At 40.9% G+C, this 24,639-nt stretch overlaps 1 protein-coding gene across 1 annotated transcript in view; it reads left to right on the top strand.

The window, feature by feature from the left end:
• The first annotated feature begins 3,622 nt into the window (after window positions 1-3,622).
• The window catches only part of PKD1L2 (polycystin 1 like 2), a 45,131-nt gene continuing 24,114 nt past the window's right edge, over window positions 3,623-24,639 (top strand). The window contains exons 1-21 of the mRNA XM_039353476.1: window positions 3,623-4,000; window positions 5,022-5,186; window positions 6,289-6,474; window positions 7,320-7,430; window positions 8,292-8,439; window positions 9,066-9,295; window positions 10,682-11,086; window positions 12,715-12,810; window positions 13,628-13,677; window positions 14,416-14,536; window positions 15,158-15,365; window positions 15,687-15,807; window positions 16,804-16,945; window positions 17,519-17,719; window positions 18,502-18,647; window positions 18,994-19,188; window positions 20,345-20,470; window positions 21,176-21,358; window positions 22,525-22,649; window positions 23,315-23,441; window positions 24,124-24,255. Coding sequence (XP_039209410.1) covers window positions 3,703-4,000; window positions 5,022-5,186; window positions 6,289-6,474; window positions 7,320-7,430; window positions 8,292-8,439; window positions 9,066-9,295; window positions 10,682-11,086; window positions 12,715-12,810; window positions 13,628-13,677; window positions 14,416-14,536; window positions 15,158-15,365; window positions 15,687-15,807; window positions 16,804-16,945; window positions 17,519-17,719; window positions 18,502-18,647; window positions 18,994-19,188; window positions 20,345-20,470; window positions 21,176-21,358; window positions 22,525-22,649; window positions 23,315-23,441; window positions 24,124-24,255 — 3,516 coding nt within the window. The 5' untranslated portion in view covers window positions 3,623-3,702. The remainder of the gene's footprint in view (window positions 4,001-5,021; window positions 5,187-6,288; window positions 6,475-7,319; window positions 7,431-8,291; window positions 8,440-9,065; window positions 9,296-10,681; window positions 11,087-12,714; window positions 12,811-13,627; window positions 13,678-14,415; window positions 14,537-15,157; window positions 15,366-15,686; window positions 15,808-16,803; window positions 16,946-17,518; window positions 17,720-18,501; window positions 18,648-18,993; window positions 19,189-20,344; window positions 20,471-21,175; window positions 21,359-22,524; window positions 22,650-23,314; window positions 23,442-24,123; window positions 24,256-24,639) is intronic.

Genomic DNA, 24,639 nt, shown 5'->3' with positions numbered 1-24,639 from the left:
AACTGAGGCTATTCCAAGAAATAGGGTAAAACCTGTTCCACAGGCCTCCCCGTCTCAGTGACCTAGTTTTGATCATGGCTTCGAACCGAAACCTTGGAGCCTTCCTCAGAGAAAAGGGCTGTTTCTTGAACTCAGTGCTGGAACTGGTGGAAACGGTCTCCTGTTAGTAAGGAACACCAAAGGAAAGGCAATAATGTCGATAACAAGCAAACATGACTAGTATGAACCAGCTGAACAAATAAAAACGCACAAATCCTGAGCTGTGTTCATTTATTTGGTTTCCATGGATGTCTTCCAAAAAATTGATTTAGTTTTAATTCTTTCTGATCCAGCCTAAGGTTTTTACAAATATACGGTAGTTATTTTATAAGCACATAGTATGGTGAATTTGAGAGAAAGATGGTGGATTTATGGACTACCTTAAGCCGTAATTAGATCTGTTTGGTTCTGCCTTGGCAGAGTGTACATAACCAACCCATTCTGGTCTTTAAACCATCATTTCAGACTTGGGAATAAAGCTAAAACAGATGAGATGAAAATTAATATTGGGCAGCACACATTTTGAGGGATCCTTGGTGCTCTCTGAGCGTCATTGTTTTCTTGCAGACGTTTCATTACCCAAACTAGATAATAGCATCAGTGCTAGTAAGGAGTGTGGTTTTTTATCAATTTATATTCTAGTGTCTTTCCCTGACAGTGTTTTTGGGGGTGGTCTTAGAAATTCTTTGGTTGAGCTGTTTGCTGTTGGCTTCTTTGGCAGTTTCTTGCCTGGGTATTGTTTACTTGATTATTAGTCTGGTAGTAATTTGAGAGTTTTTGTTTTTTCCACTGAGGGCTTCTACAACTGTTAATCCACATTCCAATATCTATAGAAAGCACAATCTTGCAAAAGGCAACTGTAACTGCAGGCTTTCTGCATGGAATATGGAGAGGAGAGGTGAGGCAAATTATTCATATATAATCCCCCACTGATTAAAACTAAATAAACTCAGGGCATTGGGTGCCCATAATTACTAGGCTAGTAACTAACCTGCCTGAAGATGTTTGATAGATTTAGCCAACTCTGGCTGAATTGGAAGAAAATAGAACAGTGTGATTGGAAACCGAAGGAATTTCTCTCTGGTGCAGAAGCTCTCAGTGTACATAAAAACATAAACTGTACATACAAACAAGGTCCCAGTGTACATACAAACAGCACAGTGATAAATCATAAATCACAAGATATAATAATTCATAACATACAAACAAGTAATAATTCACAATTCTAATAGGAACGATGAGAAGGATAATAACAAAACTGATCATAGCAAAATTCAAATAGTTTGACAGATACAGTAGCTAAAATGGTTAAAAGAAACAGAAATGCAATTTAAATACAAAAAAACTTTTCCTGAAAATTCAACAGTTGACACCTTCAGTCATATCCAAAGCGAAATCTAAATCTTGATCCCAGATGAAGATCAACCTAGTCCAGACACTCATATAACCAGCCAAGTATTTTGTCTCCAGTATTCAGTTCAGTGCCTTTAGCATAAACATAAAGACCAGGATTGTGATAGTAAATAACACTAGCGTGTAAGTCAGCCACTCACAAACAAGTGCCATTAAGTGGTGTAGGATTTCTACACCTAAATCTACTAACTTGCCAACTAGTGGGAGAAAAATTCTATTCTTTTTTTTTTTTTTAAAGGCATGCTACTCAACTCATCCCTAAAGATCTCCCGCCATCTTGTGGTTATTGAAGGTATACAACCTTTCTCAATTGTCATTCCCGAGTAGCCCATATGCCCAACAGCCTCCAACATGGACAGATTTCACAACCCAGCAGAGCTCTTGAAGAATATTCCGACTAATAACCAAACTCACACTTATAAATGCTTGTAAAGCAATAAGTCAAGAGCTAATTTTCCTTGGGCTGAAAGGAAGTTCAGCAACAGCAATTCATCAGCCTGAGAATGAACGACAATAGAATAGAATACTTTTATTGGCCAAGTGTGATTGGACACACACAAGGAATTTGTCTCTGGTGCATAAGCTCTCAGTGTACATACCAACAACAAAGTAGGTAATCGTAATGTAACAATGGAGAAGGTAGTAGAAAAGATGAGAAGGACAATGGTAGTACACCCATCCTGTAGGGGTGAATATCTCAGACATAAGTCAATGCTGTGGGGATTAGCAGAGTGATGGCACAAGGGGGATAAAAACTGTCTCTGTGTCTAGTTGTTTTGGCATGCAATGCTCTAAAGTGCCGTCCCAAGAGGACGAGTTGAAACAGTTTATGTCCAGGATGTGAGGGTGTGTGTGTAGATATTTTCTCAGCCTTCTTTCTGACCCATGCAGTATACAGGTCTGCAATGGACCTGTATATATATCACAGGTCATACTTGAGGATCTGTCTATAGGTCCTCAAGTAAAAAATGTGGGATTCGGTGTCCGATCAAGGATCATTGCAAATAAATACATACCACCACAGGAGAGGTCTATCTTCAAGTTGTTCCAGAAAGCAAATACCTTTCTCCAGGAGCTTTATATAGCTAATCCAAGGCCCCTACTCTCTACCCACCATGCACAGCCAGTGGTGGGATTCAAATATGTGAAAACCCGGTTCTCTGCGTGGATGCCGCTTCCGGAAGTCCATTCTGGGTCTGGACAACAAAAAATTAGCTACCAGTTCTGCTGAAGTGGTGCAAACTGGCTGAATCCCACCACTGTGCACAACTGGTTTGCTAAGATCAGATTCACCTTCTTTTGCCAAGAGCCTGCAAAGAAGTCTCCAAAACTTGGTTCTTCAGCATCTAAATTGAGAGGTATACAAGTTTAGTCCTGTTCTGCACATGTCAGAAAGGGCCATAGGCAAGCTGGGATGTAGTTTTCCTGGAGCAGGGCAATAAGATGATGACAGAATCAGAGAAGAAGACCAGAATATTTGCTTGGAAACTGGCACGTCACCCAAAATGTCATGGTCATCCCCTTTGACATATGTCTCATAGGTTCACCATTGCTGGACTAGATCTTATTGAAAGGTTTTTACCAGTCTTGAGATAATACTCCTATTATTCATCTGTCCATGTCTTTCATCACAGCAATTCTTAGACTGGTTAATGCATATGTTGGTTGAAGATGCAAGAAATTGGATGTGTACTTTCTCTTTCTATGGATATACATCTAACTTCCACATATCTTCTTTTTTCACAATTTTTAAGGATTGCTGAAATTGTTACATATATCCCTTACATGGTGTAAGTCAACATCTATGTTCTAGGTTTTTAAATTCTTATTTTGGAATAAAATACCTAGCATCTAAAAATACAATAGTCCCTTTTACTGGGTCTTTTATCTGTGGCTGCCATATGGCTCATGTGCTTATTTATCAATGTAATCTTCTCGGCTCACATGGAAATTTATCCATTAAAGCTGGCTGTTTATTCTTCTTGATTTGTAACAGACACTTGCACAATGGCCGTTTTCAAATCCATTGTCAATAGCACCAGTTTGTGCTTTTTTAAAATAATCGTTCAAAGAAGCTTCTTTTTTAAAAAAAAAAAAATTGGAAGCAAAAGGTTTAGTAGGTTGTTGCAGGCAACAGGAGAAGAGGTAGAAAAGAGAAATAGGTTTACAAAACCAAGTCATACAAGTGTAGAGAATTGGTGATGGGTTCTCTGCCTCTCTCAGTGTAGGAGCTGCATCGTTGATCCAGACATGCATTTTCTTAGTGTAATTTTTATACTCCTAGTTTCCTGGTCTACAGGAGAGGACTTATCCCTGGCAGAAGAGATCCCTTGTTCAAAGTATCAAGTGGCTTTCAATCGCTCATGCTACGAATTTGTGAGACTCCAACGCACGTTCACAAGTGCCCAGAGCTGGTGTGAGAGAGGAGGTGGCCATTTGGCCTTTATTGGGAATGAAGAGACTCAGACGTTCTTGGAGGAACATGTCTCCGAGGACAAGGAGTGGTGGATTGGTATAACCTATACCTCTTCAAACGAAACCAATGAAGGTAAGAAAAATTGAAGAAAATGGTGTGTGCAGCAAGTTGTGGTTAGAATCCTAGATACAAATGTGAGGGGTAAATTGTAAATTCCCATATCTAGGTAATTTTCTTGGCAACACTACAGAAGTAGTTTGCCACTGTGTTCTCCTTCCTTCCTTCCTTCCTTCCTTCCTTCCTTCCTTCCTTCCTTCCTTCCTTCCTTCCTTCCTTCCTTCTCTATCTTTTCCTTCCTTCCTTCCTTCCTTCCTTCCTTCCTTCCTTCCTTCCTTCCTTCCTTCCTTCCTTCCTTCCTTCCTTCCTTCCTTCCTCCTATTTCCTCTCTTCCTTCTCTATCTTTTCCTTCCTTCCTTCCTTCCTTCCTTCCTTCCTTCCTTCCCTCCCTTCCTTGTGGATAGAATGCCAATTCTCAATAAATTGTACTCATATGTGCCATATAAACTGCATCCTTAAATATCAGCTGTAAGGAGTAGGGGAGAAAGTAGTCATCAGCCTCTATCCATGCCTATGGACTTCTTAAATATTCTCAGATGGCCAATTAATGAGGGGCAAGCAGCAGGATGAGGTATGGCCCTTGAAGCAATTTATTGGGGATCTTCTGATTGACAGAATCCACCAAGAGCCATCTTTCCACTTACGCAAGCACCTAAAGTGGCTCACCAGTTTAAAAGCAAAAACACCAAGTTTAAAACATTTAAATGACAATTGCAGTCAATGAACAATTAAAAGCTTGATAGAAGAATTATCTTGCTAAATTCTCTTATTAAAAAGGTAGTGTGGCATATAACAGCAGCCCAATGAGTATACTTTGCCCTGGAGCTAAGGGATCAACACTAGCTTGTTTGCTATCAGTTCACCCACTACTTTCTGGGGGATAATGTGAGAGATTGTCTGGTTGAAAGGGTTATGTGTCCAACTTCACTGTGCTATTGCTGGCCAAGGAAGGAGATCTTGATGGAAACTTCTCTTTGTAGCCGTAAAATATTTTGTGGTGCATCTGTACGCTATATATCAATTTCTTTCCATGCAGGATCCATGATTTGGTTAGATACTTCGAACATCACTTACAGCAAGTGGTCCCAAGATCCGCCCTCGGTCTTTGCATCATCCTGTGGCTATATCCTGAAGAATGCTGACTACCAGTGGGGAGTAACTGAGAACTGCAGCCAGGAGTTCGACTTTATTTGTGAATTTGGTAAGAAACTAAACCCACACCCATGCCCTTAAAATGCATAGATATAACCGCCTTTTGATTTCTAAGTTTTAGGTTTTATTTCTTTTGATTTCTAAGTTTTAGAAAAGTCAGCAAAAAGGCATGTGAGAAGCTGCTGATTTCTGCCTACATCAATGGCCAATGCCAGCCTGAAAATATTCAATCACAGACCCCCCATGTTACTCCATTTTAATGTATAATGGTACTCATATCAAGCTTCTAACACCCCTCATTAGGCAACAGGGTGGTGTTAGGTAAAACTCCTGGCAGACAAAGATTCCAAAATCAGGCAAAACTGTCACTAAATTTGCATTTGCAACCTACAGAACCTGTGTTTTGCCTATGGCACATTCATTTGCAACTGAATACTGGTTGTATTGTGTAGATTATTAAAGGGTTATATTGTTTGTGTTTCGTTTTACAATAGCGGTCCCCAGTTTCGTGCAAGACAATTTTTCCACGTGTCGGGGTGGAGTGGAGAAATGGTGTCAGTTTTGCGCACTTGCCCACTGCTCACCTCCAGCTAGCAGGTCACGGACAAGTACCAGTCTGCGGCCCGAGGGTTGGGGACCCCCTGTTTTACAGTGCTTCATTTTATTGTTTCTATTTTGATTTCCTTGATGGACCTCTGGTTTGTAATAAAGTTAATCATTCATTCAACACTGCAACAGTTTCAGCCTTTCACATGTGGCCTCCTTTACCAACATCCATGCTTGCTAAGGCTATGCTGGGTTGCTGGGAATGGGGGTTCACAACATTTTTGGCCTTGATCTTTTATTAGCCATGAGCTGTGGGAATCTGTGCCACCAAACAGCACAAAACTGAAGCAGACTTGGTGTCTTCTAGCTCCTCCTTAGCCCCATCTATTGCTCCCTATTGGAGCAGTTAAGGAAAGCATTCCCAGATTATCTCATCAGATGTTCTGGAATTCAGCTCCCATAATTCCCAGGTAGTTTGTCTTTGGCTGTCTTTGAAAATTCACCTCTTCAAGTCCAATCTGTCTGGAGAGCACCTCGTTAGAGAAGCTGAATTAAGAAGATAAAAGACACTTTGAAGGAAGCTTTCCTTGTTCCTTACTGTCCAGAATCAGGCCACAGCATTGCTTGCGACAACTCCAATGCCACCGTGCAGTGTGGATCAGGAGAAGTCATCCAGATCGGAGAGAGTTTCTATGGGCGGAAAACTCCTCACTACTGTGTCCTTGAGACGCCCTTGCAGTTTGATGATGAAGAAGAGTGCAGTTGGATTAGTGTGAAAGATGAAGTTGCAGGTAAGCCTCAAAAACCATATTGCAAATATTACAAAGTCCATCCTACTTGGCCCTCACTTTGGGAGCCTCAAAGGGCAATAGTACAGACTACCTTGAGTCAAGTTTGACTTACTGTGACCATATGAACATGTCAATGTAGTTTTATTGATAGCAGTAGGGAAATTCCTTCATCTTCAGCCTGGATGTTTTTGCAGGTGGCTGGTTTAGCCTACAGCCCAAGCGTTTCCTAACGGTCTCTCGCCATATCCAGATGCTAACAAATCCAATTCTGCTTAGCTTCTTGGATAGAGCCTCAAGAGGCAATCCAGACAGAAATCACAACCAGATGGGCTACTTTTACTTTGTTATAAAGTTATATGGACAGAATCTTGCAAGTCTGAAAGCACAATTCTGTCCTGTTCCCACCCCCCACCCCCACATTTCCTTTTCAGCCTAGAAATTAGAGAGGGTCCCTTCTAAGTCTCTTGCCCTGCCCATTATTCAGCTGCAGATTATACTGTCTCCCATCTGACTTTTCCCTTGATAGTGGGTGTTGGGCCAGTCTCCCAAGGTCTTTCACACTTACCAACAGAGCTGTCTGTCTGTCTGTCTGTCTGTCTGCCTGTCTATCTATCTATCTATCTATCTATCTATCTATCTATCTATCTATCTATCTATCTATCTATCTATCTATCTATCTACCTACCTACCTACCCACCCACCCACCCACCCACCCACCCATCCATCCATCCATCCATCCATCCATCTATCTAATCATTTATCTACCTATTCATCCATCTATCTACAAAAATGAGGAACTGAAATCAACGGAAAACATAACTCAAGCGCTCATTTTAATCTCTCAGGGCAATGTCTTGGGCTCCAAGCATGCCAAGTTGCAGCGGATGGAACCTTTTTCGGAGAGCCTTGCCCAGGTTTGGGAAGCTACCTCTCTGTCCAATACCATTGCATGGAAGGTAAGCAGCCACCATTTCTACACACAATCCAGGGAGGCCAAGATTGCTTAGTGACATCTGTGTAGAAACCCTGTTTTAAAATTGCCAACCAGCAGTCTGATTTTTTTTCCCCAAGCAACAACAATGTGGTGTCTTGAAATTCAGAGACTTGTCAGCTTCCTGCCAGCCTTCCTAGCTGGGGGTTATTTTTAATAATGAAGAAGTTGGATTTTATTTTTTTTTTCAAAATCACCTTAATTAGACTCCAAAGCTACAACCAAACCAATCACTTTACCACAATTTCTGCAGCCCTTGAGGCAAGATGAGTGACAAACACATTTAATAAAACAAACAAATACACCAATCTAGTTCTTCTTTGACTTTGATTCTGAGCTGGAAATAATTCTAGGTAGTTAGCTGAAAATGTTAACTGTGCATTTTGCAATGTAGGATTTATATTTTATTTCTGCCTGATCTGTGATCATAAGTAAACAAACATTGAGTTAGATGAGAACATCTTTATAGAATACTCATATTATTGGAATCTGTACCAAAAACTTTAGTATTACATTACGTCCGTATTACAATTAATCATTTTGCTGTTATATTTTTCTATTTAAGATAATATTATAGTTTTCCTGTTTTGTTCACCAGCTTGGTCTTAATACCGAGGACTCTTCTGTAAAGATGCTGGAGCTTCAGTACGAGAATTGTATTGCGTTGATAATGTTAGCTTTTGTTTCCCAGGTTCCATACTGATGATTGAAATGGTTGTCATTTTTATAGAGGATACTTGATCTGTTTGTGAAATAAAGATTTGAGAAGGCTCTGAGTTGTCCCTGGATACAAAAAGGGGATGGAATTCTCTCTACTGTTTTACAGGCTTGAGCTTGACGGTGACAGAGAACATGTTTGTACTGGAAAATGTCACCATCTCCTTGAAATGGCTGCTGTCACCATACTCTGGAAACCTCTCCTGCATAATTAGCACTGGAGATGGCAACACGGTGGACCCCTACTACCCTTCAAGGTCAGAGGAAGCTTGGGGAGAAAAGGAGGAAGTGACTTTCAAGGGACTGTAGTTGCATCTAAGAGTCAGTGAGATTAAAGATCAAGTTTTGCCAAACTGTCAATCTTTGGATGTGTTTAGACAACCATCCCCATCTTCCCCACCAATGCACCATCATGAGCCATGTAGAAAAGGACAGAGCTTTGATTACATGGTCACAGCTACTGTCTTAACCTTTTTGACCCCTACCTCATCCCTAAATATAATGTCCCCTAAGAAGGGATGCTTGGCCAAATTGGACCTAGAACCAACATCTTCCAGTTTTCAATGCCTTGCTGTAGATCTGATGATCTTGGGATGGAATTGTAATAGAGAGGTGGCTTCCCAAGAGGGATGGGTGAATTCCAGAGGACCAAGAGACAATCCATTCTGGATGTTACATGTGAGAGAAAGAAGGTAAAGACATCCTGTCTCTAATAGTTCCCAGATTTATATTGTAGATGCAAATAGGAGAGTCCTCAGTCTGGCAAGATTTGGTTTATGGGTGTGAATCAATAAAGATCCCAAGTTGGAAGCACTACCAAGTGTTATTCTCGGTTTTGGGCTTGACAGATCTGTTGATAATTTGCCCTAGTTTGTGTTTACAGCTTGCATAGCAATGTGACCCACTGCTATACAGTGCCAGGCGAATTCACCGTTTTTGTGGAATGTACTACCAGTGAGTGGCACGTGACTGCTCAAAAACTCATCACTGTTCGAGATAAAATGGATAAGGTCACAGTGACCGGGTGCTTCAGCAAATACGAAGTGGGGAACAGCTCTTATTGCAGGACCCTTTATGAGGAAACCTTATGGATTCAAGTAGAACTTGATGGAGGTTAGTGTACTTTCTCTCTTCCAGTAGCTGTTCAAACAATATACTTTCCCTGTGCATAAAGTGGACCTTTGCTAATCTGAACTATTCCTTAAAGCATCCAGATCTGTTCTATAAACAAAGCCATCCTGAAAGAAAAGTGTATGAAATCAGGGCTAACTCTACCAATAGGGAAAATTGGAACAGATTGTCTCCAGCAACACATTCTTAAAGCAGGAGAATAAATTGCTAACTAAGTGTGTTCATAGACCGGAAGGAGGAACAGCCATTTTGGGGTTTTGGCCACTGGCAACAACCTTTCTTATTAAGATTTTTTTTAAAAGCTCTCATGACAAATATAAAAGATGTGTGTATATGAGTGTGGGTTTGTGTATGTAACAGCTTTCTGCAGGAAGGTAGGCAAATAGGTAATTAAAAAGGAAAAAAGAAAAGAGAGAAAAGGCTTACATAATGATGACTAGAATGCTTACTTAGCTTTTACTAGCAAGGTGGTTGGTGGGTGCCAAAAACACAGAAAAGATGTGGCTGCTTTAAAGAGTTGCAAGCAGGGGCTACATTTGCATCCTGCACATTTCAAAGTGCCTTTTGGAATCAGAACTTAACGGCTACTTGGTTGATTGTGTGCTGTCAAATCGTTTTCAATTCTTAGTAACTGCATGGATCAATTTTAACTATGATTGTTGTTGTTAGTTGCGAAGTCGTGTCCGACCCATCGTGATCTCATGGACCACGTTCCTCCAGGCCTTCCTGTCCTCTACCATCTTCTGGGGTCCATTTAAGCTCACGCCTCCTGCTTCAGTGACTCCATCCAGCCACCTCCTTATCTGTCATCCCATTCTTCTATTGCCCTCAATCTTTCCCAGCATTAGGCTCTTCTCCAGTTAGTCCTTCCTTCTCATTAGGTGGCCAAATTAACTATGATGATCTGTCCCTAACCTGATCTTTCAGGTCTTCCAATTGTGCACTCATTGTCACTGGAATTGAATCTGTCTACCTTGAGACCCTATTGTCAGGTTTACAACTGAAACATATAGCATAACAAAAGGGAAAAAAGGGGGATGGGGGGGAATAAACCATACACTCATTGAAAAAGGTTGCATTCTCTAAGGGATGTTAGAATCACTATCTTACGTAGCGAAGCTGTTTTTCTAAAACAGAGGCCTCTAGGTATGTTGCAATTCCTTTTATCTTCAGCCAGCACGGCTATTGCCTGTCCTTCATCCAAGTGCATTTGTTTATTTAGTGTATGCTGCATAGTATTTGTCTATCTGTATAACAAATCCTGGATAAATAGGCTCAATAAACAAATGCATTTGTAATAATGAAGGCATATAGACTTTGTTATAATTGATACCACTTTTAAGCCATTCTGGAATTTTTGTTTTGCAGGGACTGGAGTAACCTACACTATATTAAGTGATAACAAGACTGTGTTGGAGACCAGCACAAAATTAGGAACTGCCCCTCATAATCTAACCTTGGACAGGGAGCCTCAACGGCTGATGGGCCCTGGAGTACATTCCCTTGAAATAGTTGCCACCAGCAACACCACAGATTCAGAGGTCAAAGAAACCCTGAATGTTCATTTAGTGGAGCCGATTTCTGGTCTCCAAGCTATGTTAACCTCCGACTCCTTGGAATCAGGAGAAGACCTGGAAATCAAAGTCTCTGTACGTCATGGCGCCCCCGAAAAAGTGAGATTTGAAGTGACCGGGATGAATGAAACATTTTCCCACCTGAAGGATTTTGTTGAAGGAAAGTCTGAAATTTATACAATCCCAATGAATTCTGAAGGTATGGCAATACCAAGATTCTAATTATATCTAGCTGGTTTATATGCTATCTTCCACCCAAGTCTTCCTCCAAGGCACCAAACACACTTCTCCCGGTTTTTCTCTCTGAAAGTTGGGTCTAGCACAGTCAGTGAGGGGATTTCACGAATGAGGGCCAACTATTGTGATTCTGTGCCAGCCTGTGATCCCGGTAGTTGAGTCTGGGGAATCAGAGGTGGAGGAGGAGGGGGGCCTGGAGAGCCATCAGAGTCGGAGGGAGGCTCTGATGAGCTGCAGGACTTACAAACTAATGAAGAGGCCGATCCTTCCACTCGTGACCAAGCTAAGAGCCAGCTGTGCTGGGAAGCTGAGTCAGACTCGGAGGAAGCACAGCTGGAAGACCTCAGAGGGAAGCAATGGGGCGACTCCAGGGGAAGAGGAGAAAGCAGTGAGAAGCCACGCCTTGGGGGCTGCGTAACAAAAAGGGAATGTGTGGGCAGGGCTGGTTGCTGGAGGCAACCGTTTGCAAAGAACTTCAGAGTCAAGAGATCATGGTCTGTTTATTTTGCCTGTGAGTTATTTCCTGTTTGACTCATGCTCCATTTTGCTTTTGGACAAGGTCTCCATTGGAAAAGTGTTCTGTTGCTTTTGTTTTCTGGGACAATTATCAGGTCTGTAACTCAAATAAAAAGGGTTTATTTTCCAGTCTACTGTTAAAAGAGGGGTTGTCTTTGTGAAGTAACAAGGACGTATGTAGGCTGGGACAGAACACCAACCTAGCTGTCTCCATTTCTAAATCCAACCCTGTAAATAATATATACAAAGGTGAAACGGAGTGAGTGAAGGTTAGGGTTAAAAAAGGAAGCAAACTTAATCTTATCTTAATCAAAATATGAAAATCTTATGTCAGTTTCCATTGGGCATAGCATTTTACCAATTTACTTTTAGGGAAATATAGACCCCTGGCTTGGCATTGTTGGCAAACCACCAAGGTGTATACTTGGCAGAGAGGACATTGCCAATGACGAGTGTTTTGAGCTTTTTTAATGCTTCTCTTTTTGTGGTTGATGGCTGAACCCTGAGATGGAACTGTCCATGGAGATTCTCAGTCATCCAGGTCATGGTTGTCCCAAGGATGCTTTTTCAAAAGGCGAGTGGACTTTGTTTTTACTTGAAGACATTTCACTTCTGATATTTCCAGTGAAATATCTTCAAGGAAAACCAAAGTAAGTCCAGTTGCCTTTTGAACAAGCGCTTTTGGGACCTCAGATGGAACTGTAAAGAAGAAGCAGAAAATATCAGAAATACAAGTAAGGATAGGAGAAAAAGGGTAGCTTGCTGAGAGTGGAGAGTAAAGATTGCCCAAAACATGCAATCGGCTTGGTTGTCAAATCATCAGTATTGGAGATAAAAAATTCATTTATTTGAGTTCTTCCAAGCCGTACCATAATCTCAAGCTTTTTCAGTCAGATTAAACTTTTCATTCATCAAACTAAACTTCCCTTGACATGATCTCTGCCTTTCATCCTCTCTAGATCTCTGAAACACCAAGACTTTCCACTCAGTCAAGGTCACCGTTAAACATTCAAGATTCGTTTTTAATTGTGAATCTGTTTCTTAGTTTTTTGTTTTGCTATGTGTTATTCTCAGGTACTTTTCTGGTCAAAGTGTTTGTGATGAATGCCTTCTCAAACATGAGTGTTGATGTTGGAAGTGTCACAGTGTCTAACAGTTCTCATAAAAAAGGTAATTATGGGACCTTGATTGTGTGATGTGGGAACTGGATAGGATAAAACGCACGAATAAAGGCAAACATTGTCCTGCAACATGTCCCAGGATAATGTTGCAGGATCAAATCTGGGTCGGTCAGTAGGACCAGAGGTTTGGGCTTCCATGTTTTCAGTGCTGGAGTCCATCCTCAGGGAACTTCTCTCTACTAGAATGTTACACATTACACCAGAGGTCCCCAACCTTTTGGGCACCAGGGACCAGTTCCGTGGAGAGAGGTTTTTCTGCGGACCAGAGGTGGTGTGGTTTTGTGTGCTGCCTGCATCCCGCGGATGGGGCTTTGCTTGTTTGTGCAGACTGGTTGCTGGCATGCCGCGGCCCAGTACTGGTCCACGGACCGGGGTTGGGGACCCCTGCATTACAGATTCCAGTAGAGAAAGCTCAGAAGGCTAAACCTCTGGTCCTAGTGACCCACCCAGATGGGATCCTAGGATAAACTGTTTAACAAAGCAATGCCAACTTTCAGGATCAATGTGAGTGGGTAGATTGCATTTATATATACTGTTCTGTGCTCCCAAGACTAGTGACAAAAAATGTACAGAGCAGAAGAAGTCCAGATTTAGCAACTGCAAAACTTTCTAACTGAAACCTCCCTTCCTTTTTAACTTATCCAAAGCCAGTCTTTTTAGAAACCATTTTTAGTCATCTTTCATATTAAAAAAAAAAAAAGGCTGAGTTGAGCAGAGGAGAAACTTCGATGCTTTACAGAGAGAAATTCAAGCCTATCTTGACTGGTGACATTTAAATCTTCTACTGTTTTCTTGGCACTAAACAGATCCTCTGGCGAATGAAGAACAATCCAGCACAAATGGGAAAATAAGACTTGTGAGTATTGGAAAAAATGTGGGAAAAAACAAAGTGCATAAAATAGCGCACAGAGGGAATAGACAGCTGAGAAATTTGTCTTAGCAATGTTTCACTGATGCTATTGTGTGTCATATTAAGACAGATTAATCGTGCAGTGAACAATGTAATGTTGCAACTGTTGCCTCTAATTCAATGTTTCTCAACCGTGACAACTTTAAGATGTGTGGACATCAACTCCCAGAATTCCCCAGCCAGCATGCTCTAACTTCTTAAAGGGGAGAACAAGTCCACAAGTCTTCAAGTTTGCCAAAGTTGAAGAGCCATGCAAAAACCACTATTGATTGATCTATTGAGATAATTTCTAGACATGCACAATTTTTTTTTAAAATTGAGTGATGAATCCAAATTGTTCAAGTGATTTAAATCAGACATGCAGTCCTCCACTGGTTTATTTAGAAAAACTTAATCCAATTTATCCACACTTATTCCCCTGTGAGACATCATGGGAAAATAATGGAATATTAGATACATATAGCCAACAGGTAGGAGAAGAATTTGTTAGTCACTTTCCTCATAGAGATAGTTCAATCCGGGCTGCAAAAGAAGTTATATTATTTATACAGTTATGCTATTTAGTTATGTTACTCAGTTATGCCTGTTAAGCAAAGAGGCTTGGAAGTGCCTGTTTACTGCCACTGATAAAATACTTTCAAGGGATATATTTGTGCCTAATCCTTCTCATTTCCATTGCTTCAGGATGACAAGGGGAAAAATAGGATATACATTTCACCTAGCCGCCATGCTGGTGTCTTTGCGACAGTGATCTTGGGTTGGCCTGAGACACACAGCAACAACTCACTCTACACTTGGTCTTGTGGTAAGTGTATGTGTCTCAGTGGGCTTCCTTCCCTCATTTCTCAGGCAAGATTCCGTTAATGTAGCCTCACAAAAAAAATAGAATTAGCTCGGCTGATTGTGTTTCCTGCTGATCTACCTGTGAAGACAGATATCAGTCTTGCCAGTTTGAATGTATAAATTTCATATTATCTCTTTTACAAGCCTGAGAACTCAGGGAGAGACTTTCTGACCCTCTTCCTCAACCCATTATGCAGCAGTAGGCTACACCCTCTCTTATCTAACCATTACCCTGAATCTCTTCCCTCCTTCCTCACCCAGATCCGAGTTGCACAGTCTCTTAATCCTGGTCTCCTTCTGAAACAGTTTTGTGTTGTCAAAAGACTCCCCCTCTGCTTCTACATTCCATCACAATTGCGTTGAACAAATTCTATCTTTTGCAAACACAGAATCAATGAAGGCAAATAGAGGTGCCCAGGATAATATTTCAGGATCCAATCTGGTCCCAGTGAGCGACTCAGATTGGATTCTGCAACAGAACAAATGACTTCAACTCTGAGACAATGAAGGACCATCACATTTATCTTGGTTCTGAGGTAGATAAAAGTGTGCAAATAATTTGGATGAAAAATTGCCTTTGCAGGGTTCTGCTGGCCTCTGTGGGATGAATGTGTGCAGCAACAATCTATCAACACCGTACAAAGAGAGATCCGGATACCCCCCAACTGCCTGCCTCCTCCCAGCTCTGCAGTGACAGTGAAGGTTGTGGTGAAAACCCCAGAAAAAGAGGAGAAGCAGGATGAACAATGTTTGTACATCACAGCAAAACAAGATTTGAGCCTGAGGATCAGGTGTGGTAACCTTGTATTATTGTTCTTTAACATGGATGGGGAGAAACCTCTTTAGAAAGCTAAACCATGTGATTGTATAAGAATGGGACACCTTTCTAGCCCCCCCCCAGCTTTGCTGGCTGAGGAATTCTGGGAATTGAAGTCCACAAGTCTTAAAGTTGCCAAGTTGAGGACCTCTGAGCTATACACTACCTCTTGAAAACACTGCTCAGCAGAAAAACAGCTCAGAATCCTGAAGTTATCCTTGTGCCATTTGGTTCATTTTCCCAGGAGGCACTTCTTTTGATTTTACTAAATGCCATTTTCTTTGGTTCCTCCTAGCTGTGAGAGGAACTGCAATCCTGTGAATATCAGTGAAGATGTTATACTTAAAGTCTCAATGAGGGAAGGCATAAAGCCTGTACTCTACAAGTGGTATTTAGATCACACCTTCAAAAGAAAGGTAAGGCTATGACCACCTCAGAAACTCAATATATTCTTACACACTCTGAAAAAGAATAGTTTGTAGAGAATAATGTTCCCTCTGAGAAGAAGGATGATCAAAGTAGGGTTATACAGGACTATACTATGTCACTTTTCAGGGAGCGGATTCCAGATCTCCACTTCTAGCAAATTCACGATGGTGTGCCTATGAGTAGGAAGGTAGAACTAACTAACTTCTTCTTAGAACTAAGGAGAAATTTTCCGAGAGTGAGAACAATTATCCAGTGGAATAATTTGCCTACAGAAATTGTAGAAGCTCCATCACTGGAGGTTTTCAAGAAAAGACTGGACAACCATTTGTCTGAAATGATATAAGGTTTCCTGCTTGAGCAGGGGGTGGGACTAGAAGACCTCCAAAGTCTTTTCCAACACTGTTATTATTCCATTACTCTGTTATAGTTTTCATCCTTTCTAGAAAACTATCAATCTAGTTTTGCAAAATGTTCAGAATCGGGTGGGCTCTTAGCTCCCCCCTCCCGCTTCTCTCAACAACGATGAACCTTGTGTTCACGGAGGTGTGGAATGTTTTTTGAAAGCAGCTGCTTCCTGGAATGACATGGATGCATGCCGTTTTCATTTTTTTAATTTTAACTCTGTGTTTTTCTTTCTCTTGAGGCTTCATTTTTGTTGGCGTGACCTTGGGGTTTTAATGAAACAAAAAGGCCCCCTCTTTTAGAACCCACAGCTATGATTCCCAATCATGCTTGCTATTAAAATATATCTCACGTAAAATACAAAGACTCACTAGAAAGGTACATGAGCCAAACAAGTGCTGATTATGATCTTTCTAAAAGGATATTTAAGAAGGAAGAGTTTAGTCTCACCATTTGAGGATGAGATGAAGCAAATATTCCTACCTAGCACGTTTGGAAGAGATGATGGCTACAAAAAAAAAAAAAAAAGACATTTTATAATTCCTGTTTTTCTTCGACTTTCATCTGATTTCCACCCTCAGCCTAATGCGCTTCCTCCAGGATGCAACTTAAATGGTTTCCCACAGAGCTCACTCACTTTTCTTCAGAACGATACTGAAATTCTTCTCCTGAACAGCTCCTTCTTGCAGTCACAAGGCGAAGCCTTTCAGATCAAAGCAACAGGTATTGGCCATTCGGCTTTGGATATTTTTGTTTGAAGTAATTTATTGCCTGATTTAGTGGTTGTTTAAACCGGCAGCTTTTAGTGTTATGCTGCTAATTGTTATACCAGTAGTGGGATTCAAATGTGTGAACCACCAGTTCTCTGTGTGGATGCCACTTCCGGAAGTCCGTTCTGGGCCTGGGCAACAAAAAATTAGCTACTGGTTCTGCCAAAGTGGTGCGAACTGGCTGAATCCCACCACTGTGTTATACCAGTATGCTGTCAGTGCCTTGTTTTGGACTTATAAACTCTCCAAGTGTTTGCAGGCACTCCTTGACTTACAACCAATTCAGCTGAAATAAGTCATAACATACTAAATCAATAAAATTTCTATACTGTTCTGACTAATAATACGTTAAAAAAAAAGGTTGAGAAAGGAATTGTAGATGGAATAGTAATAGTAATACCCGTTCTTTAGCAAAGACACGTGTATTTGATTTAAAAAGTGCCAGGGTACATTTTAAGGTCTATTCCTCACAATGTAAATCACAGTAAACCAATTCTTGACCTGTTCTTGTTTTCAAAATATCCAGCTCTGAGTGAGAACAAATATGGAGAAGAAACTTACATTGTCAGCTCGGTGCCTCCTCCAGTAGCTCCAGAATGTTCTGTATCGCCTCCTCAAGGATCAGTGCTCACCAGCTTCTCCATCTCTTGCCACACTTCCTGCTTATTGGACCAGTGCCCTCCAGTTTATAGCTCTTCATTCACATATTGCTTCTACCTGGAACCAAGTGAGATTCAGTGATTGGGTTGCTACCCTGAAGGTTCTTCTTTAACTAAAGGGCTGTGGTGGAATGTAGTCTGGATTCCTAGGAGGGATGGACTGCATTCCAGATGAGCAAAAGACAGCAAAGTTTAAATAATTAGCATGAGAGAAAGAGAGTGAAGACAGCTTCTCCCTAATAGTTCTCAAAGTATATCTTTAATGGTGCAAGTAGGCTGCTTTAGTTTGGGAAGATTCCAGCCTATAGGTGAAGAACAATAAAGAAAATTGTTTTGAAGAACCTCAACACGTCTTTCTTGATTTTTGGATTTTGACCAGGACAGCACTGCTCAAGCCCTTCTACAGCTTCTGAATTCTTTCTTATTTCATATCCCCATGTTTCGGGGTTGACCATTCATGCTTTTGAACGCCACCAGAACCCCACAACCTTCCTAGATATTGTCTATGGAATTCAAACATTTTAAATAGCCTAACATCCCATGAAAATATTTGATCATGCAAAACTTTATCACTCACTCAGGAAATCTCATGAGATTTCAGAGGAAAAGGCATGAAACGTGAACACCCTCACAAAAGCTTGAACAAATTTTTGCAGCTGCTGTTTTCTTGGATGAATCAATGACATGCTTTTCCACTCATTGAGAATAGCCAATGCATTATAATGTAAAGGCAATTTAAGGGTAGATAGATTGGTTTGTTAGCCCTTCCTTAATTAGTTAATGAAACTTTGTCATTTGATGAGTCCAGTCTTCCATCTGAGTCCACGTCCTTCTTTCTTGTTCTTTTCAGATTCACTCTTTCACTGTGGACAAGATCCATTCCTACCCTTGGTCTATCTTCCGTTGGGAGAAGAAGACAATGACTTTGTTGTACATATTAAAATTGCAGTGACCAATAATTATGGCCATATTGTTTATTCAAATGCCACCGTCAGGGTGAGTGATGATCTTGCTTACATTCACAGCTTTTTGCTTTTGTTTCCATAGATTTTATCATCCAGGACGAAGAGAAATAAATGATTCGAACCAACTTTGAAAACATATGGATTGACAAAATTCTCATCTGTCAGTTACAAAAGCATTATAACATCCTAGTTCTTGTGAAGAACTCAGTGTGTATGAAAGCCAGCACCAGCTAAATAATTGGCAGCTGTGATTTCCTACTGTTGTGTAATTATTTATTAAACCTCTCTGCCACCTGAGCCTCAAAGAGTCTGGGCATTAGGGATGAAGGACAGGTAGACAACTCTGCTTTTTTTCCTAAACCATTTTGTTTTGCCAGGTTCAACCTGAAGATATAAACAGTGGGAACCAAACTTTGCAGGCTATGATTTTGGAAAAATCAAACAGCATCCTAAAAGAAGAGAATAATAGCATGTCCCTCTTTCAGCTGTACAAGTCAGTGTCTTCCGTTCTTAATCAAGAAACGAAAGAAGCCACCTTTAATTCATTTCTGCAGACAAATACACGGAAAGAGGTCAGTTTTTTGACCTTCTCTTTCAAAACCAGTTGCTCCAGTGATTGAATTCAGAACCAAGATTCTAGAAGCAATATCTGTACAGTTCAGTTATGGAAACCAACTTTATGGTCCTAATAGATTATTGTCATACTGGGGAGACCATGGAGTAAACTTGAAATATCATATACCCATCCAGCTGTTGTTGAAAAGTAGAAGGAGACAATGAGATGATTATAAACAAATCTGTTGCTAAACACGATGGAACCTTTAACATACCTAGGCGGCCTATTAGAAACCCGGTGACCACATTCAGACAAAAATTCACACCTTTCTTAAAACAATGCACAAAACCCATGACATTGCTAAGCATCGTTTTGTCAAGAAATATATTAAGAAAAATGTAAACAGAAAGAGAACCCTCATGAACATGTCTTCATTGGGAAAACTATGTTCCAAAAGATAATATTCAGAGAAATATACAAGGCTGTACGTATGTATCTAGCTGTTTTAGCGTAGAGGTTAAAAACTAAAGAAACATTACAATCTTATGCAAAAATGGCCCAGAGACAACACTGGAAAAATAAGAGAGAAATCAAATGAGATAAATTTCACTCTTTTAACTAAAATCAACATGAAGAAATATCAGGAAGGAAATCTAGGCAAGGAACTTGGGGAAGTGACCTAATAGTAAAAATTGTTAGAGTAGAACTGATGACTTTGCTGGTAAGAGAATTTCCTTGTGGAGATGTTAAAAAAAAAAAAAGAATTTAAGTAGCCACCAATTGTTGTAAAATCCTTGCTGTAAGTTGTGCTTCAATTGTTCTGGGATGTTGAGACCCTAAAAAGAGTACAGAGAAGAGCAACAAAGATGATGAGTCTTGAGTCTGAACTATACGCTGAGCAATTGAGGGAAGTAGGTATGTCTAATCTAACAAAGAGAAGGACTAGTGGTGATATGACAGCAGTACTTCCAGTACTTGAGGGGCTGTCACAGAGAATAAGAGGTCCACCTAGTCTCTAAAGCATCTGAAGGCAGGAGAAGAAGCAATGGGTGGAAGATCATTCAAGAAAGATCCAACCTAGAAATAAGGAGAAATTTCCTGCTGGCGAGAACAATTAATCAGTGGAATGTTATTCTATGTCCTTACTCTTATGTCTCTCCTTGTCTCTCAAGCTTAGAGAGCTAATGCTGACAACCCTTTCAGGAGTCAATCTCACATCGATGCAGACAGCCCTCAAAATGTCAGAAGTCCTCAAAGAAATCACTTACAGGAGCGAAGAGCTCTCTTCTTCTGCCCAGGTGAGCAGGCAGCCCAGAAGGCATTTCCTGAACTCTGGATCAAGCAACCCAGAATGTAACTAGGACGCCAGAAGCTAAATGTGGGTCATTTCAAAAATGATTCCACAGCCTGCAAAAGGGGGGAAAATTAAAAAGGGAGGACAAAGTAGGAATGGACAGGAACCATTTCATTTTTTCTTTCTTTTAGAATTTAGAGTAAAGTTTTAATCATCAACACAGCAGGACTGGACAATAATAGCCAGGCAGAAATTGCCTGGAAACAGAAATGGATGGGTTTTGTTTTCCTGATTTTTACCTCTGGCTCAGAGAGAAGGGTGGTGGGATGCCTAAGGACCTTGTCACGCACAAGAAATAAGGAGCCAAGGCGGTTCAAATGTCTACAGGTTTATTGCATGGTAACACTCCGTATACGAATCTGAGCTATTAATGAGGGGTGCCCTCTGAGCTTGGTTTTTTATTGCAGACGTTTCATTACCCAAGCTAGGTAATATCAATGCTGTGAGAACCCTCATTTCAACCCTCAGCTACAAATATTCCCCTTTACTGGCAACTATTAACAGTCAAAGCAAATTGGCACCAGATAAGAGTCAACAAAGCTCAAGGTGGGCTGGACTTCGATCCCTTCTGGGCACAAAGGAACTTGAGACTGATGACACACTTGTCCCCTCCCTCAGGCTCAGCCTATGCACCTCTTCTTCTCTTTAGGTGGAAGCTAGTCATACTCTGAAGAGTGTTAGTGAATCCTTACTAGTGGTGGACACAGAGGATAGAGAAGATCATCTAAAGCGCAAGGAGGCTGCCAGCTACCTTTTCAGCGCAGTAAGCAATGTCCTAGAAGCTACTGTGCAGAATGAAACAGAAGAATCCCCTGCTCTTGAGATGGCACAGGTGAGGGGTGTGGTAAAGCAGGTGTGTTGCCTTGCATTTACGTGCCTCTGCAAATCTTGTTGGTACTCTTGGTCACCAGTTAGGAGGACACTCACTTCCACCAACTTCAAGCAGCCATTAGAGTAATTCCCCCAGTCCTGGCAGAAGTTCAAACCTCTGCTTCTGCACTATGTTTAGAAATTTAGTTTTTCCTCTCCTTTCAGGCTGGCTATTATGGCAACAAGCAATCAGGGCCACCACCTGTGAGAAAAAGACCGGCTACAATGCCGAGATTGTGCTTCTGAAGCCCACAGGGGCTTCTCAAGGCAAAACAGAAGAAATTTAGCTAGCTAGTTATTAGATTTTCTTTTTATCCCACCTTTATTGGTAGTTTAAAGGTAATTCAAAGCGGTGACAAGGAATGGTGGCAAAGTTGCCGGGAAGACTTTAGGTAATTTTTGTTTATTTATTAAAAATGTGTATGGCTGCCCGACTCACTCATGGTGACTCTGTGCGGCTTACAAAAATAAACCCCAGTACAAAAGTCAATAAATCCTCACTCTCCTGGCGACAACAATCAAGTCAACCACTGGATGGGCTTCATATCGTCCTGGGATCCCCAGGCCCAGTACCAGAATCATGTCTTCAGACCTTAAGAAAGAATGTCAAAGTGGGGGCCAATCTTATTTTTACAGGGATGATGTTCCATAGGGAGGAAGCCTTCATCCATTAGATGCACCTCCTTAAAAGAAGGGCCCCCTGATATTTCCTGCCTCCCCATTTTGGTCGATCGGGTAGATATGATTGGGAAAAGACGGGCCTTCAAATAACCTGGTCCCAAGTCATGAAGGGCAGGTTGTGGATACTCTCATAAAATGGATGCTGCATGAGGACTTGTCTTTTCACTAATAGTTGTCATTATCAGGTTGCCTGTACTTTCTAAGAGATCTTCATCTTCATCTATTAAGTCACACTGGAGGACAGCAATTTATGGTGTGGTTTTCCCATTTCCTACTTTGTAAATGGTTAGAGGCATCCAAAATTTAAAACAATGTTCCATCAGATAACAATTTGATGGACATCAGAGAAGGTGGGGAAATTGATATCCATTGGAATACTTTTGGGGGAACCCGTTCTACTTGACATAAAGGACTCTTACAGAATCTAGTTTATTTCTTCCACCGTAGAATTCAGTCTCGCAAGAACTCATAACCACAGTTGAAAACCTTCAGAGTGCTCTACTTTTTGGAAAATTGCCCGACAGTGAGCCTTTGGTGCTAATAGCTCCTTCTGCAGCTATGTATATCAACAGGTAATCATCTCAGCTGTTTTCCATTTCTGTCTGGGAAAGATATATTACACCATGGGTACCGTATCTGGGCTGCAAACTTTCTTATTACCACCAGGGAAAGGAAGGAAGGAAGGAAGGGAGGGAGGGAGGGAGGATCCTAGTTTGTTTCAGAAAGTGCATTTCTCAGTTTATGCATCGTATTAAACCCAAAATAAACTGATTTCACTTAGCATTTTTTATTTTCCTAGAAGTAGCTTCTCAGAATGATTTCCTAGATCTTCTGTTTAGGCTCCTTCAGCTGGAGATGCCAGGAACAAACCAAGGTTTATCTAACACTTGCCCTTTCTGCTCATCTCTAGTCTCACCTGATAGCCCTTCCCTTCCCTTCCATTGTTGCAGAAGATGTTAAATCATAAACCATAGTTAATAACATTATCCAAATCTCTACAATGTACTAAACAAAATCCAAAGTCAAACAGCCACATTCTATCTTACAGGGTGTTTTGCACCCAGTTTCTCATTTGCTTATTTCTCCTCTCAAGAGTGCATAAAAGAAGATCAAGAGCGGAGCTAGTCTTCACAAAATCAGCCCTTTCACCCAATGCAGCCTGTCACTTAGGATCCGTCTGCTTGCTTTTCTGCCTTGTCTTCTCACCTGCCTTATTTTCTGACGCTTTTGTGTGAAGGTTGCAGACCGAGAATGTCAACAGCACGGCCATTAAAATCTCCGACTCCAGTTCTGCGGCTTTCACGCTCCCTTCTGCTTCTTCTCTCAGCATCTCGGGAGACAGCGACGAGACCGTGGACATCAGGGCAAGCCCACACTTTTATCGGGGTTTTCTTTGCTGTGGGAATGGGTTTTCTTCCACTCTTGAGATGTCCCTTCATTTTTAATCAGAATGTAAATGTTGAAATAGCAGTGATGGTCCATATGACCTTCTCTCTCTCTCTCTCTCTCTCTCTCTCTCTCTCTCTCTCTCTCTCTCTCTCTCTCTTCAAGTCAATATTGACTTCTGGCAACTGTTCTGGAAAAGTCCCTGCAGTTTTCCTGGCAAGATTTCAGAAGAGGTTTGCCATTACATCCTTCCAAGGGCTGAGAGACAGGGACTGGCCCAAGGCCTCCCAGCTGGCTTTTTGCCCAAGATTGAACTAGAACTTACAGACTCCCAGTTTCTAGCCTGGTGGCAATAACGACTATATCAAACTGGCTTTCCCCTTCGTTATAACCCAGAAAATAAAGAGAAAATTAAAAGAAAGACAGAATATGACTGCAAAGGGAAAGGAAACCTTTTTAAAAATGGAGTTTAAGTGAAGTTCAAGTTAAAGTTTAAGTAAAAAAAACAGAGGAGAAAAGTGAAGAAGAACTGCAGAGGAATATTCATTAATATTGTTGCTGAGTTGCCAGAATGGAATTCTTGCATGGGAATCTGCATTTTAAAGTCTAATGTGGCACTTATCTGAAGAAATCTTGACCATTAAGTATCCCTTTTTGCAGATGGTGAGCTTCTCTGTAAATCCCTTTTCCTCAAGTGACTCATTTGATATCCATGGAACTGTTGGAGGCCTCACTCTTACCAGCCTAGATGGATTGGTCATTCCAGTATATGATCTTTCAGAAGATATTGAGGTAATTTTTCTTCTCTTAGGGGCTTTGCTGAAGACAAATTTGTCCTACATCCTGATGGTTCTGGGTTTTTTTTGTCTTTTTCTACATTTGTAGTTCCTCTATTAAACCGATAGTAATTCCAGAGTTGAGAAAGATCATGGCAGAAAAAACTAAGTATTCTACTAGCATTCTATATCTCTCCACATCCTTCCATTTTCTCTTCCTCAAGTTATTCACTCGCTCCTCCATGCTTTTAGGGGACAGAAGCACCTTCTCTACTTGTCCCACTGCCCTTAACTTTATAAAACTTTGGCATAAATTACAGAGTAAGACTATAGTTAGTGTTCTCCTTTCACATGTTAATGGTTATGATTTATTTTAAAAGCTCTCATGGTATGAACAGAT

Source organism: Crotalus tigris, unplaced genomic scaffold, assembly GCF_016545835.1.
Source record: "Crotalus tigris isolate CLP2741 ecotype Arizona unplaced genomic scaffold, ASM1654583v1 scf7180000018525.42219311030:4301911, whole genome shotgun sequence".
NCBI classification, from domain to species: domain Eukaryota; kingdom Metazoa; phylum Chordata; class Lepidosauria; order Squamata; family Viperidae; genus Crotalus; species Crotalus tigris.
The sequence above is the reverse complement of the archived record's forward strand: the minus strand, read 5'-3'. Positions and strand labels throughout refer to the sequence as shown.